Genomic DNA, 18,404 nt, shown 5'->3' with positions numbered 1-18,404 from the left:
GGATGGATGAGAAGAGAGGTTAGATATAATCCAGAAAGGAATAAAAAAAGGCAATTCTGACTCCTGGATGCTGAGGGAGTATCTGTGAGTGCAGAAAAGAAGGGGTTATAATGGAGTAGGGGGGACCAGATCTCTAAGGCACATACTAGAGATTGGGCACCAGGGATGCCGGGGGCAACTTGGCTCTGCTTCAGCATTCAGAGCAGGCTGGAAGAGCAGAAGCCTGGGTGCGACAGTGTAAGTGGATTTATGAGCAGACTAATACTGAAGGTATTTGGTAAAAGAGATGTAGGTAGGAAAGGGTGAATGACACTGTCACTTCTACAGATCACATAGGCAGAAAGTTTGCTGTTCCTTCTCAGGCCTCTGTTTGAGCTGATGCCATGCAGTATGACAATACTGTCACTCATTTTTTTGACAACAGAGAAAGATGCCATGCTGGCTTAGTGGGGACCTGGGCCACTGAAGCGTGAAAAGGCTGTCACAGTGATGATTCTGCTCCAGTGCTTTTGGCTCCTGAATCCCCAAAATATCAAGAGAAACAATGGAATTCAGCTCCAAAAGACAGGGTGCCCACGGCAGCTAAGTGCTTGCCTTTCTTGAAATGAAGTGATGAGCAGTTTGAAAACTAGGTATATATAGGAAAGAAAAACAAAAGCTCAGTAAGCATGAGGCATTATAGGATTCCAGCTTATGAACAGAAGAAACTGAAATTTCTCTCACCATTCTCTTTCTTTCAAATGTATCTCCAGATCTCTGCAACTCTTACTTCTAATAAAGAAGCTCACATCTGAGTGTCAGCTATAAGCCAGTGAGTGAGGGGTTGTTAAACATCTTGTACCTTCACGAAGGCAGCTAATTCACTTGAAATTATAAACCTGTTATAAACCTGGAATGGGAAACTCAAGTGAGCTGTATATAACAGTGAAGTAAACTACTGTGAAAGCTGGCTCCTGTTCCCTTCTAAACTCATGCTCAGGGATGGGCGTGAACAGCCAGAAGAGCCAGCAAGTGAAATCAAGGCTGAAAAATCTAATTAGCAGGTGAAATGGAGCCAAAGAGACTGAATGGTGGAAAAACAGATACCCGGCAGGTGAAGATTTTAGTGTTCATGGGGCTTTTTGAAAGACAACAAATAGCATACAAGATCAAACTTATCTTGTGCAGTGGGAACACTCATAATCCTTTCCAGGACTATGTCTTGGCCTAGGAACCACGTTGCTCTAGAGACTACAGTGCATAGGCTCTGTCTAGTGTTGCACAGATCCATGTGCATTGCAGGAAACAAAACACACACAAGGGAAGGAGCTGGGCAGTTCTGGGAATGGGAGATGTATGTGTCTTTGGAGGTAACCAGCAACTGTTGCCAGACAGGTATGGGCTAAGGTCATTCCTGTTCTCAGTCACAGAGCTTTATAGAGGCCTACAGGTGAATTTGATCATCTCTCTACAAAGACATAAAAAAAAAAATACACCGAAAGACTCTGGATGGCAGTGATTTTGTTAGGGGTTGCAATTCAGTGCATTTTACTATTTGTTTCTTAAGCATTTTCTCAGCATTTTACTGTATATTAGCATTCACTCAAACAGCAGTTAATAAGCCTTTAAATTACTATTTCTGAAGCAAGGGACAAAGTATACTTGACAGATTTTACTGATGATATAATTCTGGAATAAGACTTTGCTTCATATGTGTAATGTGCTCAGTGTGGTGCCAGCACTGCTGCTCATGTCTGCCAGCTATCGTCCCTTGAGTCTTACACCCTATTCCCTCATAGTGGATCAGCTACCACACTCACATTGCATGAAATCTCCCGAGTTACTTGGTTGGCTGCACAAACTCAATTGAAGCCTGTATCATATAGAAAGACCAACCATATAATCCTAATGATCCCATCTTGTCTTGAAATGCGCAATGACTTGGTAAAGGAATAAAACATATCAGGCATCAAAGTTAGACACGCTTCCTAAATAAAGAATGGGTTGTCATTTTACGATTTTGAAACCTAAGGCAGAACAGCCTCCCCTAGGGAGAGCTAGGCTCTCTCATGTTTCTGTTATGTCTGTTTCCAGGTGCTGTCATAGTTTGGATTTCATAATTTACCCCAAGAACCCAGAGTGTAAATATCAGTCAATATAATGAGATTAAGGCAAGAAAGAACAGGCAGCACATGCTATATGCCTGTGGGTTTGTATCCAAATTCGTATCTACTAAACCTGCCTTGACTCATGCGCAACACAAAAGCTGCCTATGCGGTTTAGCAGTCCTTAGAAGTCCTAAATGAACACAGCTGGTCTGCCCTGCAAAAGAAATAGGCAGGTGGCTTCCCTTTACATAAAATACTTTTCCTGAAGACAAAATGTAACAAGAGTTGGCAGATTTCACTGAAGTACAAGAAAAGGTCCAATTATGCCTTAAATAGATGGAAGTAAGTGTTGCTTGTGCAGTAATCATTAATTCTGAAGTTTTGTCTGGACTCCAACCTCTGTCAAGCAGAGATTATAGAAAATCTCGAAAACTGGGAGGGCTACAAAGCAGATGGGCACAGTGCAAGTTTAGGAGGGAATGCCAAAGGAAAGGGTTGTGTGATCTATGGCATGGACTTCAGTGTCTGGGGAGAACAGTACAAGTAGGAAAGTTTCCAAAGAACAAATGACAGTCAGACACTTTCTAAATAAAATAAAGGCCAATCACTCAACTTCCATTTGTGAGTTTGAAAAATGCCTACTACTTTCAGTTTGCCTTATTAATCAGAAAAAAAGAGAGAGGGGGCAGTAAGGAAAATTACAGAATCAAAAATATTTGGTACCAAAACTGGATGGAAAGACACAACGTGAGATGTAACTATTCTCTGAGACGAAGATCTAATGCACAGCCTTCCCTAAAGCTGTTGGAAGTAGATGGGCTCCCACAGCTGCATCCCTCTGGCTTCCACTAGAAAGATGGAAGTTTTTTCTTTCACCAGAGTTCCCAGGGAAGCGTCCTCATCATAAGGGATCCCCTGGAGCACAAGAACACAAGAACTAAGGGTGAGAACACAGACCCAAGGAAGAAAAATGGGAAACTCAAAGCTTGACAAGACAGAAGCAAAAAAGCGGACAAAGATGTTAAAAGTCTGAGAGGTGGAGGGCCCACTTTTTGCAGAGGGTTTGTGTGAGCACAGGAAGGAGAGAGATTAACATGGCTGCAGCAGGTAGAGGGGTTTCGTTAGGGATGTGTTCAGTATGGCACTGCTCTTGAACAGATGGAAGGGAGCTTATCTAAGGCTAGAAAAGGAGAAATTCATTTGACAATCATACTGGTACACATCATTTCCCTATTCTTAATCTATGCAGGATCTAGGCTATTATGGGAAATTAAAACCTAATATACTTCCAGTCATAGCTCAAGCTACTTGTCTTTAGTAGATAAAATGCTTAATTTCCTGCTTTAAATTTTGTCATCTTTTTCCCTTAAAAGCTTGGAATAATCAACCATCAGAAATACTACATTCTTTTTAATTATGGTGATGAAAAAAATCTTTTTGCATCTCAACAATGGCATGAGATAATTTTGTTAATTTTGATAATAGTTTCCTACTGACTTGGCATCTTTATTATATGGCTGAGGCAACTGACTGCAATCTACTTTCTAAGGATCATTATTGTGTCAATTTGAGCCAATTCAGCTGTTGTTTGAAATGCATAGCATACATGTGTCATTTAATATTTTATTTCAAATTGCCTTTCTTTTTATTATCCATCAAACTGTTTTTCTTGTTTAAGCACCAAATGTACTTACAACATTTAAGATATTGACCTGGATATATTTTTCACTGTGTGTTCAGTTATAAATTAAATGCCATAATTATTCTAAAATTAAAAATATTTTTCAGAAAGAGGGAACTTTCTAAATAAAAAAAGCTACCCATAGACTCCCTATGAAATATTTTCTCAGATTTCCTTGTAATATTAATCTTACAGAGGGAATTCAGATGTTCTTATTATAAAAAGTAGCAAATCTACAGTGACAAACTAAGTGGTGGTTTTCTTTAAAATCCTTTCTAGCTAATCTGATTTTAGAAGACTCTGAAGCACATTTCCAATTTTAAATATCTTAATGTATCACAGCCACTCCAAATGTGTGCATGAATACACAGAAGTAGGATTTGTGCGGAAGCAAAACCGAAGGATCCACGTAATATTCCCCTCTCTGGCATCACATACAGAGGGGACTAGGGTAAATCACATCCTGATGCCTCGGTTGCCCCATCAGTGAAGTAATCCATGGCAGTAAAGGCCTTTGAGATCTTTAATTGGAAGACTATGTACAAAGAAAAAGAATTTGAAAACAGTGTTGGTTTTTGTTTTGTTTTGTTGGTGGTTTTCATATTTTTTTTTTAATCTTTACTTAAATGAGCCTAATTCTAGGTCCATTCCTGGAATTTGCAGTAAAATAGGCTGAGAACTTAATGAGCAACTCACATGGGTTCACCGTATACTGCCTACTGACATGTTTGGGTGTTCCAGAAGCACATACAATACTGGTTTTCCTTTTTTTTAATTTATTTATTTTATTTTTGTATTATTTTTTTAAAATTTTGAAAACTATTTAAAAGATGCTATTTATATGTATGTACAAATATATGCATTCACACTCCATTTATATATTTAGAGTAGAAGTCTCAATCGTTCAATATCTGCCACACCGTTGTATCAAAATATCTTCTATTTAAACATAGGAGATGCTGCAGTTACTGCAGGCTCCTGAATTATGAGTGCAGCATTCTTAAGGCAAAGTATGTTATCTGACATGTAATACATAAGTTTATACTTATACACACATATTCACAAAGAGTACTGTCTCTCAATTTCGAGGGGGCTGTATATAACTGGTAAGCAAAATGACAATATTCTAATTTATGTAAACAACAAGCACTATAGAACAGACTTCAGTACAATACCTAACTATGCAGTCACAACAGGAAAGCTCAGATACTCCTTGCTGATTTCTATCTCTGGCATCCAATTATAGATCAAGACACCTAAAAACCTCTGTTTCCAGCCTTTTATTCCTCTATAATTCATCATGGCGAGTCTTAAAATAAACACAAAGTATAACACAGCATTCTAAGGCTCCCATTAATTACCAGTACCCATCTTGAGATTACCTACGGATTTAGAAATAATACCTTCAGGAATATATCATCATAAAACACGTAAAGGTGCTGCATGAACTGAACAAGCATCAGTGGGATACAGTAGGAGGAACACACCCCAGAACGGACATAAGTACTGACACGTTTGTCATCGATGTTGTGCACAAGTTAATTTACATGCCATTCTTTTTGCATCATGTCCTAACAGAATTACAGCAGTTAATTAATGAGATTGGATGGAGTCTCCTTAAAGTTTCTCTGCCCAAGAATACCTCAATTATTCATGTTTTGATGAGTTTTCCATCCAGTGCTTTTGACTTCAAAACAGAAGTACAAAGCAGACTGAAAGACCTTTTTTGCACAAGAGCATAAAAATACACTTCAACTTCCCCCCCCCCTTTTTTTTAAATAAATCTACTGTGATGCTTAAAAAGCTCATCCTTTAAACATCCTTTCCTTTCATGCATAATGCTTTGTCACTTGATGGTTTAAAGCCAGCCAAGTGTCTGTCTGTATGCATCTACATTTGTCTCTGAAGAGATAAACCTCACGAGTAAGTGAGAGAACTTTCAAATCCCTGAGTCACTCGTGTCAATAGAGTTGTAACAGGAGCATCTTACACAGCTTCTCTGCAAAGCAGGCAGATTCTCAGCATAGTTAAACAGACACAAATTATTTCAATGCATTCTAACAGCATATCCTCAAGCATATTTTTAGCTTCATTACGCCAAATTTAAAACCTGGTTGTAACTCTCTCTCTTCCTTACTGGACAGCTGAGCACAATCAAACAGCTCCAGGTGAATCCAAACAGAGTTTACATATATTCCCTCTCCCACAGCTCTACCTTCCTCAGGTGATGCAGCCAGCTCTTACCTCAATGGTGTACTGTTCAAAAATCCGGAGCTGAAGGAAAATGTCTAGCTTAATCTTCCTCTCATGGAAAAGCTCTTCCATCTGTACCTGGGCCTCGTCGAGCTGCTGAAGGACAGATTCAATGTGGCTGATGGAGCTATTGTGTGGAGTCTTATTGTTGGAAACGGCGGAGTCCCTGTAGCAAGGCAGAGAGCATGGTTAAAGCTGAGCTTTAAGGCAGGCAAAAGAGCAAGAACTACACATCTGTGATTCTGCGTGCTGCTGAGAAGCAAACCCAAGCACAAAGGGCTGAAGGAAGGTGTATGCAACACTCATCTCTTCTACTCACTGAAATCCTGCAGCTCCTGAGTTCGGCACAAAGTTTCAACAAGGGGATCATCCTTTCTTGTGTCGTGACACTGTGGCCTTACACACTTGGGAGGGGGAGGGGAAAAGAATGACACATCAATCTCAACAGCTCTCTTGAGGAGACTGGCTGGCAATCTCCTTCAATCCTACAGAGTGACCTGCTCCAGCCTACAGTCCTGTCAAGCCCAGAGATGCTATTTAGTCACCTGGACCTTTACAAGTTAATTTTGTGCATTTGCTTTCTTACTTACAGATGAATTGAATTGGAATTACCAGCATTTTAGACCAAGGGGTAAGGATGCCTTGATTTCCTCTGGATTACATAGTGCAGCAATAGACGCAGATTACAGTGCAAGAAACTCCACCGAAGGAAAATCTTTCAAACACTGTAAGACAGGCTCTGACTTGTCTTTTCACTAGGGTAAGTGAAATGAGACATGCCTGTGACAGGTCAGATACTGCTCCATCTACACCTTCCATATACAAGCAACAGAAGGAAGTAAGCCCTTTAACTGGTGGGTTAGGACCAAGGAAAACTTTACTGCACCTGAAAGTCTTAGCATGGACACAGGACAGTTCTGACAACATCTCTTCTGTTTCTGCTCTGACACATATGAATAGGCTCACCTACCGTCTGTTAGATCTTCAGCAAATTTTTTATGGATAAAAAACCTTTGCAGACATAAAGAGCTGAAATTTATCCTTGAATGTGCCAGAAAAGGTCCCCCAGCTTTAACAAGAACCAGACAGGAAGCTCTGAAGCCATAACTTAATCTCACCTTTCGTACTTCGGCTAAAACAAGTTTTAGATGCAGTGATATCCATCCATCCACCCTGCTCAAAGGCTTGATAGCAGCTGCATTATTTGGCATACTTAAACCAAGCCAACTGAAAACCCTATCAAATACACTGTTGGAAGACCTGGGCACTGGTGGGATAACAGGATGAAGTGGGTAAACCAGCAGGTCTTACCACCAATATTTCCTATCAGCCTCCGGTTCTGCCTTGGAGAAAGTGGGAGGAGACAATTGCAAATCCAGCAACACATACCGGACTACTGGTGCACCAACAAACTCCCACGTGTGCAGCGAACTGGCTGATATTGGAAGACATGTGAAATGTCAGGTAATGCTGCCAGGTCACTGCATCGTCCCACAGGGACCAAATGCAGCTGGGAGCCATTCTTCTGGCCAGCTAACCTGGGCTGCTGAGCAGAGATGCCCACGGAGTCTCCTCACTGTGGAAGAGTGCTAGTGTGTTCCAGATTTCTAGGTTTTTATTTACCTTTCCTCGGTTGAATTACCCCTCCATAAATATCTAGCAAAGCATTTGTAGTTTTACACAGAACTTGACTGAAATGCTTGTGCTTTGCTCTTTGCAAATTATCATCACATAGAGTCAGATCAAAACAATGTACAGTCAATTTAAATGTTAAACACTGACAGTAAGCATATTTGAGAGCAAAAAAAGTATAACCTCTTGCAGATGCCTTAAACTGACACACAGAGTCATTTTAGCTAAGTTTAAACCATACCTTTGTGGTTCTAAGGCAACAAAACACAGGTTATTGTGTTTTCATTATGTGTCTTGAAGCAACAGAGCAAGCATTTGCCTCACCATCTGAAGCCTAAGAATAAAATTGAAAATACAGAATACTATTAACTGCATAGTAGTTTGCTCTTTGGATGTGTTTCACCTTTTTTCTCAAATACTTTATGTTTGAGACGCTGAACCTCAGATGGTCCAGCATTACTCTGAAGCAAGTACTACCGACTTCTCTTGCTTGTAAGGGAATATTACACTAATATTACTCTTTCCAGGTGATATGATTTCTGTCCCACTCACTCAGTCTTGTGTTTTCACCTTCTTGGTGACCATAAAGTCTCTTTCTGACTCCACATTAGAGCTGTACAGAGGAAGGGTGAATGAAGATAACAAGGTGAGATTTTGAAACTACAGCTTAATCTAAGGCCACATTCAATCAAGTTCCGTTTCCTTCAGTCAGCACCTGTCTTCCATAAAAGCACATGAAATATGTCTTCATTTAAATGCAGGATTATTACTATTCATATCTTACCTAAATGACTCAATGAATTATTCAAGACTAGTGTTGAATAATCTCTCATGGGATCTAAAGACACACTTGGTTTTAGAAATTATTTTTCATTAAATTTTTCACTCTTCAAATGAAGCTACACTTGCATTTCAGTGGCTGATGCAACAAAAAAAATTTAGTGTAAGAATCTGATATTTTTTCACTGTCTCCTCAGATAAGGCCTTGACAATCCCTATATAGTCTGGTTTGAGAAAGATCTCCTTCCAGGAAAAAAAATCTCAGAGAATGGATGCTTCTACAAGATTTGTTGTTCTGTTTGGTGATGTGAAATTATGGGAAAGAATTTATACAAATCCGTAATAGTCTCTGAAAGGTTATGGATTAGAGTTATAAAATGCAGGGAATTATTGAAAAAAAATACAAAATAAACTTTGGGGAACATAAAATTGGGCTTAGTGCATTGCTGTTGAGTTTGTTCAGAATGAATGCTGTGCTTTTGAAACCACTTTCAGTGCTTTAACTGGGAGAGGGCTTAGTGACACATCACCATTATCAAAAGCTCATATGCTGAACTAACTGTAAAGAAGGCAAGATACATAACTCTTCACTGTCCTTTTTTTGCCCCTAACATTCCTGTTCTTTCACATCTCACTGGAGCAAGTTGTTGTTTTGCTTCTCACAAATGTGCAGAAATATTGCCCCCCAGCAGCACTGCTAGAGATACAGTTCAAAAGATTTGCTTCATGTTGACTGCTGAGAACAATGATCACCTCAGTAAAAGACTGATAAGGAAAAGTGAAAAAAGCATTTCCAGTGCTAAACATGACATACGCAGTGCTGCTAGCCAGACCTGTTTCATTCCTGACTGGTATGGTCTCCTGATGCAGAGTCACTGAAGGCCCCGAAGACCAGGGAAGAGCAGTCTCAGGCATTGTATTTAACTAGTTCAGGCAGCTGAGTTTTTCCTAAGCTATCTGGAGGAAACCAGAATGCTATTACACAAATGATCTTCTCTAAACCATTATCTGTTCTTTCAGAGATAAGGACAAGAAATGTAAAATTTTCCAAAGCCCCACTAATTTTATTGGCTTTAACCTGTGCTATGACATGCTTGATAAGAGCAGTGTATTTCATTCTTTTAACTGTAGCGTTTGCAGACTTCGGCTATTCTTCATAGCAGGTACAAGGTGATCCACACTGTGAAATGCAATGCCATGTTAAGGAAATATTGTAGCAATTCTAATTTTTCCTCCTTTCCTTTTTCTCTGTGTTCTTCACTTTCCCCAGCAGCCACAAAAGTTGTTAGAGCAGGCAGACACAGAGGTGTTTCATGTTTTTCTTTTTGAAAGTGTCCAGGATCACGTTACAGGCTTTGCAGTTAGTTGGAGTGCTCAAAACCAACACTTGAATCAGAGATTGTCTTGTCAGTTCAGCTCTGCAAATCTTTGGGTGCATTCAGGGCTTCTGTCCTCCAGACAGCTGTTCCCTCTGTGTTTGGTCTTGGCTTTACCAGAAGCAGGGGATCACTTTGCACAAATACATTCACCATGTTCCACCTTGCTCACTGCCCAGGATAAAAGCCAGACCCCCAAAACATTTCTTTGCTAAATACAGCTGCCACAAAACCTGTCTTGGCATTTCACAGATATTTAAGACAAGAAGTCTCAAACCTGAGGTCACCCTTACTTTTCAAAGAGAGAAACTAAGAATTGACTAAGTTTACATTAAAAAAAAAAGTCCCACATGCCATCTCCCAGTTTACCTCTTCCCCTGCATGACCTTGCAGCCACTAAACCAGCCTTTCTGCAGTAACTGCTATTCATAATGATGCTCCACTGACTTCTCAGCTCCAAATATTGCCCTGGCCACTCTCCAGCTCCACATACCACTTTTGTACTGACTCAGGTGCAGGCAAAAAGCCTCTAGGTCAATCCCACAGCCAGCACCAGGACTCCTTCAATACAAACATCTTCGGCAACCCCACAAACCACCCCATGCTCTGCCTGATGGGTTTATACATGGTCCCTTTCAGGCTTTTCTCCATGGGTGTTTATGCTGAAATGATATTATGCCAGTAAGTGGCATGAACAACAAAACCAATATTTAGTCCAGAATTTCACTGTCATTTTTGAGATCTCCTAGAAATGCCTTAAACTTTTCAAAAAAGTTTCTTTGCATAAAGAGAAGTAACTGTGCAGACTTTTGACTGACCTGTTATGGCTGGCCATACGTACGTTCTTATCTAAAACCCCCTCCTTCTGGCAGCTCACTTACCAAACACAGCATGTTTCCTTCCTACTTATCTCATCAGCAAAGATTAATGGATGGACGGAGCCTAGATATGTCTACTTCTGATCCTTCCTTTCCAACTCTGATCTTGGCAAGCAATACCACAGCTTGGGTCCCTTGCTCTCACCTGTGATACAGGTAAGCCACATACAGTAAGGCTAGGAAGTTACACAGGCTCTCCTGTGGGGCTGCCTAGGGCTGAATGACAGTCAAAACTTAGAAGCCTTTTCAAATATACATCTTCCCCCCTGCGCGAATGGAGAAGATTTGTATCCTGGGATTATAGGAAAAAGTACAGAGGAAAGCTCAACACACAGCTGTAGTAGAAGACTCAGGACTTGAGGAAGGTTCTTCAGGGCAGAGCTTTACCAACACCCTTCGTTACCTACTCTACTCTAGAGCACATTACCCTTTCCTATTGTGGTTCATGGCTTTCTGCACTTCTCATGTGAGAACCAACGGCATCAGATTAGGAAAGCTCAGGGTGAGGAGGATGACATAAGTCTCTGGGACAGTATCTGGTGAAATGAGTAAGACTTGGCAGACTGGCATATTATACATGTATACAGAACGCACACACTTTGTACATGTAGATAAGGGCACTCTGTAACAACACAAAGATCTAAAGAGTAAGTGATGTATTGGACCTTGTTTTGAGCTCAGTAACATCATTAAAAGGCAGGAAAACTCCACTGCTGTAAAAGTTAAAGTCACAGAAAATCACTGCAAATAAGAACAAATGAGAGAGGTCTCACAAGTTTTGTGTAAGCTTACTCTGCACACATTCATTCTACTACACTTACAGACTGAGAAAGCAAAAAAACCCAAAACAACCCCACCTTCTTGCAACCAGTCTCTTAATGTATTTTAAATCAGGCAAAATGAGCTGGTTTTAATTCACTATGCAAGTGGAACTGGCCGTATAAGACCCTCTTTGACACTATGAATAAATCCCACATGGGCAAAGATAAATAGAAGGGTGCTGCATACAAAATGAAAGAGTAAATAAAATATACACCTTTAACAATCTTAAGAGGAATATACTTCTCCCACACCAGGAGTAACCACATAAATCACAAGGCCTCAGCTCACAACCATTTAACCATCTTCTATAAATACCAACTAAAAATATTCACCTGAAACACTTGTTTCAATTCACTTCACCATGCCTATAAATAATTTCTCTGTCAAACAGGATCCCATGCTAATCCAGACTACTCTAATCAGTCCACACAAATCACTCCTTACAATTCCAATAAAATACTCACAGAATATGAAGAATCATAAATAAGCAAAGAGTTAATAAACTCTGCCAATTAATCCTAACATACAGTCCCCTATTTATACATACCTAAACCACAGCATACATCAGATTTCTCAACACCTGTCCTCCAGGTAGATGCTTACCTGAGCTGTTGAATTAGATCTTCCCCTTCTTTAATAACATTGAGTGTAGCATCCAAGGTGGCTGTTTGTTGCTGCTGAAACTGCTTGATAAGCTCCTGAACTGCATCCACGGAGTCAGCACAGACATCCTCTAAGAGCTCCTTCTGCAGATCTTCCATCCATGTCCACAGCTGGGAAGGAGGGGAGGGAAATATAAATCAGAGAGGGATTGAGATTTAACCCTTTTGCTCTCTAATTCCAAATCAGTAAGCATTAACTAGGGCTGCAGGTTTCACATGAAAACTGACCTAAAGTTTCTAAAACCAAAATAATACATTGGTATTGATTCTGGTTGATGCAATTCTATTTTAAGCAACAGAGTAAAAGAAATATAATATCAGGTATTTTTTTTCCAAAATTAATTTGCATTTCAGTTCATTATGTGACAATAACTATATAAATCTGATTAACTCTTTACACAAATAACAAATTACAGTGCCCTACAGCTGTGATAACCTAACCCTTTTTAGGACCTGTGTGCTATCAGCTGCTATTAATTTCACACGCAGCTGAAGCCTGTTGCAGAACAGACCTAAAATCTTTGGTATGTATGTATGGTACTGGCTGAAGTCTAGCTGTGTGGGCTCAGCTATGCCTTCCCAGCCAGAAGGTCTTGTGGAGGGTTAGGGGGTTTTGTGGGTTTCCACCACTCACCCCCCTCCACAAAATGCCCCTCAGACTCTGCTTTTTAACTTTGGGAAATCCAAACATAGGAGACAGCAGTATCACCAATCAATCCCATGCAGATCCTTTTTTTTTTAAATAGTCTTGGTAATCAATTTCAAAACAACAACAACAATAAATCATTTGAGTAAGTGCTTAGATGGGAATTTCCAGCCAGCTGTTCATCAGAGATCTGGGCAATGGCAGGCAAGCCTCAGCAGCATCTTGTTGGCTGTAAAGGCTTAAAGCGAACGGAGGTGTCCCCTTTAAGCTTGCTCTGAAAAGTGAGTATAAAATTGCACCAACTGAGCTGGCAGTGTGCCAGCAAATCCTAATGACTCCACCAGAGAGACTTCTCTGTGCCATGCCTGCCCCATTAACCCACTTTCTGCTGGTACGTTCTGCAAAGTAGCAGAGAAGTACAGGAGCAGGAAACAAAATGTTCCACCAGTGCACTGGGAAGTGTCAAAGGAAGCAGTGCTGGCGGTAGCAGGGCTGCACTTCTGCCTGCCGTTCCAGGGGGCTGCAGATTGTCTCAAAGGGACCTACAGGTACCCCCTGAAGCAGATGACAGACATTGTGTGGGGGTGGCAAAAAGAGCTGGTAAAAACGTTTCTGTTCAAAATGAGGTGCACTAGATCCCCAACCTACAGGATTTTTTTCTGAGATTGAGAATTCTGCATGTCCATGTAAAATGAGAGGAGGAGAGGGATGTCTGAAATGCCAGCTGGCAAGGCTTCCCACAGTTGGGGTCCAAACCTAAAGCCAGTCATTGAATGTTACACTATACACATGCCACTGACTTCAAGGATATCACCCTGATCTAAACCAAAATAATAAAAATCAAACCCTGTCCCAGCACTGCTCATGATACCAGAAAAGGGAGAGCCCAGCTCCCTGTGCTCTGCCCCCACCTCAGCCACTGCCTCCTTGCTTGACAGACTTGCAAAAACAATCTTTAAAACATATGGTTAATTTGAAGGCTTTTCAGTTAGATTTTCAGGGTCAGCTTTGAATATTTTGGGTAAACGCCTCTGTTTATGGATAAACAGCATAATCATAATGGCCTAGCCTACCACTGGCCTAAAATGGAATGCCTTTGCTCAGGTTATTCACATACTTTCACATTCTCAGGAGAAAGGCATGCTATAAAAAGGCAACTATTAATAAAAGAAACAAATATAAGTAGGCAGGCTTGTGAAATAAATGAAAGAATGAAAACATATTTAAAGAAAAAAATAGAGAGCTTTTTAATTTGTGGCCTGAGGTCCACATGCTGAACTTTGGGAAGCCACCATAAAGGAAAATGCGTTAATGCCTTTATGTACAAATCACATTCAGAATCCTCCTGCTTTTGATCTGATCCCTGCACCCACTCAAACAGTAGGGACAGCTGGACTGTAACAGGCAAGAACCAGGCTGTCCAGAAATATTACTTTCTCTGCTTATCAGATCTTCAAGTAATACAGCACTTCGTAACTACAGAAGAGAAAAATGGCCATGCGTATAAATCACCCTTCTGTTTCAAGTTGGGAAGTCAGTAGTTTTAATATTTCTTGCTGTTCATCATATTTCATTTTTCCACTTAAGATAACAAAAAAAGCCCAGAGAATTTGCTTTACAAAAATGAAAGTGAAACTGAGAACTTGCTTTGTTGTTAGGAATTTGCTGTTTTCTTGAAATTATCATGTTAGAAAGGGCAGAGAAGAAAGCTTCCAATCTCCCACTGCGACTTCAGAGGAAAACCCTGTTTTCAAAATCGTGTCCAGAACCCAGCTTTCAGAAGCAGCCAAAAGGATCTGGACATTTGAGATCCTAAGTCACTTTCTGAGTACACTTCTATATCAAAGCAGTCTTGACATACTTAAACATAAACTGTACCGTACTCACCTGGAACCAAAACACTCATTAGTTTCAGAGAGCACTGAAATATATTAACTCATATTAGCTTCAGATGTTTCCATTAATGACCTGTGATTGTAAGGATTTGCATAATAAATCTATCAGAATCTAGGTCATCCTTGACTCACTGACCTTTAATCCTTTAGACTCCACCAATCCCTGGTAAATCCTAATGCAAAGAATCAGTCAATATTAATAAGATTAGGGAGACCTTTCAGGAACAATTTTACAATAGGAACCCGATTCAAAAATCTCTTAGGTTATTCACTACAATTAACAGCACCTGAAATAAATTGCTACAAAGCCCCACTTGTGAATGCCACAGAAATGGGAAGATGCCTCCACGTCACTGCAAAACCAGAGTCAGAAAAGCTGTTAATCACAAAAAAGAAATCACATCCTGTTTGTCACTATTAGGGCTTGATGTTTAATTCTAGTGCAACTATTCAACTGATTTAAAAAAATCCTATTAAAACCTCAAATAAGCAGATACCTTGTGCATTTCCTAATTCATGCTGTGACCTACTCTAAACAGCTAGCTGGCTTACACTGAGTGAATTGTTTCAAGTTTTCATTGAAATTTGGCATATTACATGGAACAACTTTTGCCTGATATTTGCAGAAACTGACTTTCTTCTTTTATTCTTAGCACAAGCAGAATTTGTGAGCACCTGTCCTATTCACATACAATACCCCAAACTACTGCTAATGTATCACTTGATCCTACACAGGGGGCATAGGCAGATGCATGCAGGCATTTCAAATACACAATATTTCCATATCCAGCTGTGGTGACTTTTACTAAGCTTGTCAGTGATGTGCATGTCCAGAAAAGGAGATAATCTCTACAATGTAGTACCTAACGTACTAAACAAAAAACATAGAATCCTGGAAAAAATGAGGAAATAACACAAAAATAATTTTTGTGCTTCCTTCAAATTGATCTATGCTTTTGGTATGATTAATTTGATATAGAAATACTAACACATAAGTGTAAAACCTGAATTAAGTTCATCAGAGAGATCCAGCCACAAGTCTGACTCATGCAAAATGTTACAGTTGTCAGCTACGCAGAAGTCCAAGGCAAATACCTATACCTAAAACATCCATGCTGAAGGTCCATAAATGTTCCAGAATTGAGGCTTTATTTATGAAGGTAACCATGGCTTTAAACAAGAAAAACAATTCTCTTCTGATTACTAGACCAGTGGAAAAGAAGAATGACTCCCCCCCCTTCTTTTGGGGGAGCATCTGGCACCTCTTATGCATTGCAACAACTTCTGTGTCTTTTTTGGTATAAAACACAGGCAGTTTCCCTCTGTCCAAAAGACAATACAGCTCTTTATTCACAGCTATTTCATCTCATGCAATACCCTTCATTTTACTCAAGTACTTAATGAGACCACTTACTGGAGGTTTGAAGGACATCTGTGCCTGTTACCTAGAAATTAAAGCCTCTGCCTTAGAGCAAGGGACAACTTTAAATAAAATCTAAACCCTAAAGAGATTGCTAAGAAAATCTTGCCTGTGTATTTGGAATAACTATTAAACACCCAGTGTTTATACACTGCTATTGGCAAATGCCAGAGATGGCTTTTAATCCCCTCAAAACCTGTTTAAAACCACTGAGTAACGAGACCAGTGAAAAGCAAAGAACCAGTCAGTTCAATCCATGAGAATTAACATTATATCTTTTTGCTAGCAGTTCAAAACAGGGTTGTTAATGGAAACAAGCAACTTCCCAGGGTATATGTTCTACCCTTTTACTATGCCAGAGAAGTGTCATGTGTTGCAGAGCAGGCCCCAAAAGGATGCTCATGCCAACTCAGTGAAGTGAACATCCATCATGGCAATGAAGGCTAGAGCAGAACGCAGAAGAATTCAGTGGAATATGGGGACTCTCCTTTCCCACCTGATTTTCACTGCTTCCACTCCGTAAGTTGTAATATAAGTGTGCAGAGAACCAAGGGCAGGTTGAGAAAAAAACCCAAACACAAACAGAATTGCTCCAGAGAGAGCTGTCCAAGGTCCATCAACCCTATTTTCCTCTGCTACTATGCCAGGCTCATACAAACCTTTTCTGAGCAGTAACATCTAGCTTTCTGGTAATATGCATTAGGAAGTCACATAGACCCCAAGTTCAGGTTAATTTATGGCAGGATTTTAAACTGTGCTTAAGTTTAAGCACCTATTCAAGTGCTGTTGTGAATCTGGCTTCACTGTGCAGCCTTTAGGAAATGGCCTTTTCTACCTTCATTTCCCCACACTAGCATGGTGGAGATAATAAAACCTTTCAGCACAATTAATCTTCATCAGCTGATGTTTATTCACACTTAGAAGGCATCCAGTGCTGTTTCAGTTGAAAGAACTGATGGTTGTTATAAATTGGAAGCATATTTCAACAACGTTTTCCAAAGTCACATTCAAGGTCTCATGCAAACGTCAACAGAAACATAGAAAGCAATGTATATGCAATGATGAGCTGTAATGTGACCGCATGTCACTAGCAAAGTGTCACACAGTGACAGCATACCTAATAAAATGGGACAAGATGGGTTATAACCAAATATTACGTATGAAATGCCACAATATGTGACTTCCACAGTAAGATACAGCTGATGAGACACCCTGCTGCAAGAAGTAATGTTGTCAGACACCACCAAACTGGTTGGGAAGAAACAACAAGTGGAAAGAAAGAGAACGTTTTGTGAAAAAAGCCACCTCATCTCTTCCTAACCTCCTTCTTGCTTTTTCCCTTTTCCTTGCCAATTTTTTGACATTCATCCTTGGTTGGGCTGCATCTGGTGCTTCTGTATGCTGACGCTTTTTAACTAGTAACCTTGCCTATGGCCAAAGGATTTGCAATACCTAAACATCTGATGCTTTTTCCAAGTCCTGCATGGACCAGATTGATATAGCACAAAATAATCTCCTCGCAAGGGAATTGTGATTTGGGTATCTACACTTCCATCAGGGAGTGTGTAGATCCCCAGCCCAAGGTCATGTAATTGTAATTCAGAGACTATTTGCCCTAGGAAAGAAAGTTGGATTATATCAGATGTACATGTTCTGTGTCACTTATGCTACCATCACGAATTGCAAAAGCATGTTCTTCTAGTAAAATTTTAAAATTAGTTATTTGTAGTCATGATTCTGGATGTAATTAACTGAAGTAATTGTACTAAGCAAATCAAATTCTGCACTTGATCATACTGCTAATAGGCTTAGAGAAGTTCTTCCTACAGCAGATTTACTCAGATTTATACCAGTGTAATACAGTACAATTTAATGGAGGAGGAGCTTTCCACAGCTGTAAAATACAAACTACAAATTCAGCAATTTACTTAAATAAAAGCAGGTACCATTACATTTTCTTCTGAATTATTCACTGGTTCTAAACATTCCATTACTTCTCAAATGGGACTTGCACTGCCTCTTTCCTCTGCGCTTTTCCCAGTGACTGGCCATATCACTTGCAGTCGTACCCTGATCTGCTGCTTTGAGCCTTTTGCACAACTTTGTGCACTATGCATAGAAATCTCAGAAATAAATCACTTGTGATAATTCTGAATCATTCTGAAACTTTCTAAGGATTAAACAAACTGTAAGACCTTTCTCTAACCAAAGAGTCTTATTGGATCCATCAACTTGAACCACTATACTGATACTAACCATTTTAAACTAGTTG

The 18,404-nt window shown here is 39.9% G+C and overlaps 1 protein-coding gene across 8 annotated transcripts in view; it reads right to left on the bottom strand.

Moving 5' to 3' along the window:
* KALRN (kalirin RhoGEF kinase) overlaps positions 1 to 18,404 on the bottom strand; it is a 528,424-nt gene that overhangs the window by 193,817 nt on the left and 316,203 nt on the right. For all 8 annotated transcript variants that reach the window (XR_008748289.1, XR_008748288.1, XM_055811375.1 and 5 more), the window contains exons 12-13: positions 12,113 to 12,282; positions 6,013 to 6,187 (exon numbers count right to left, since the gene is read on the bottom strand). Coding sequence is in view for 6 of the 8 variants with exons in the window: in XM_055811375.1 (XP_055667350.1) it covers positions 6,013 to 6,187; positions 12,113 to 12,282 (345 nt within the window). In the remaining 2 variants the exon portion in view is untranslated. The remainder of the gene's footprint in view (positions 1 to 6,012; positions 6,188 to 12,112; positions 12,283 to 18,404) is intronic.

Source organism: Falco peregrinus, chromosome 8 (assembly GCF_023634155.1).
Source record: "Falco peregrinus isolate bFalPer1 chromosome 8, bFalPer1.pri, whole genome shotgun sequence".
In the NCBI taxonomy this organism is placed as follows: domain Eukaryota; kingdom Metazoa; phylum Chordata; class Aves; order Falconiformes; family Falconidae; genus Falco; species Falco peregrinus.
The sequence above is the reverse complement of the archived record's forward strand: the minus strand, read 5'-3'. Positions and strand labels throughout refer to the sequence as shown.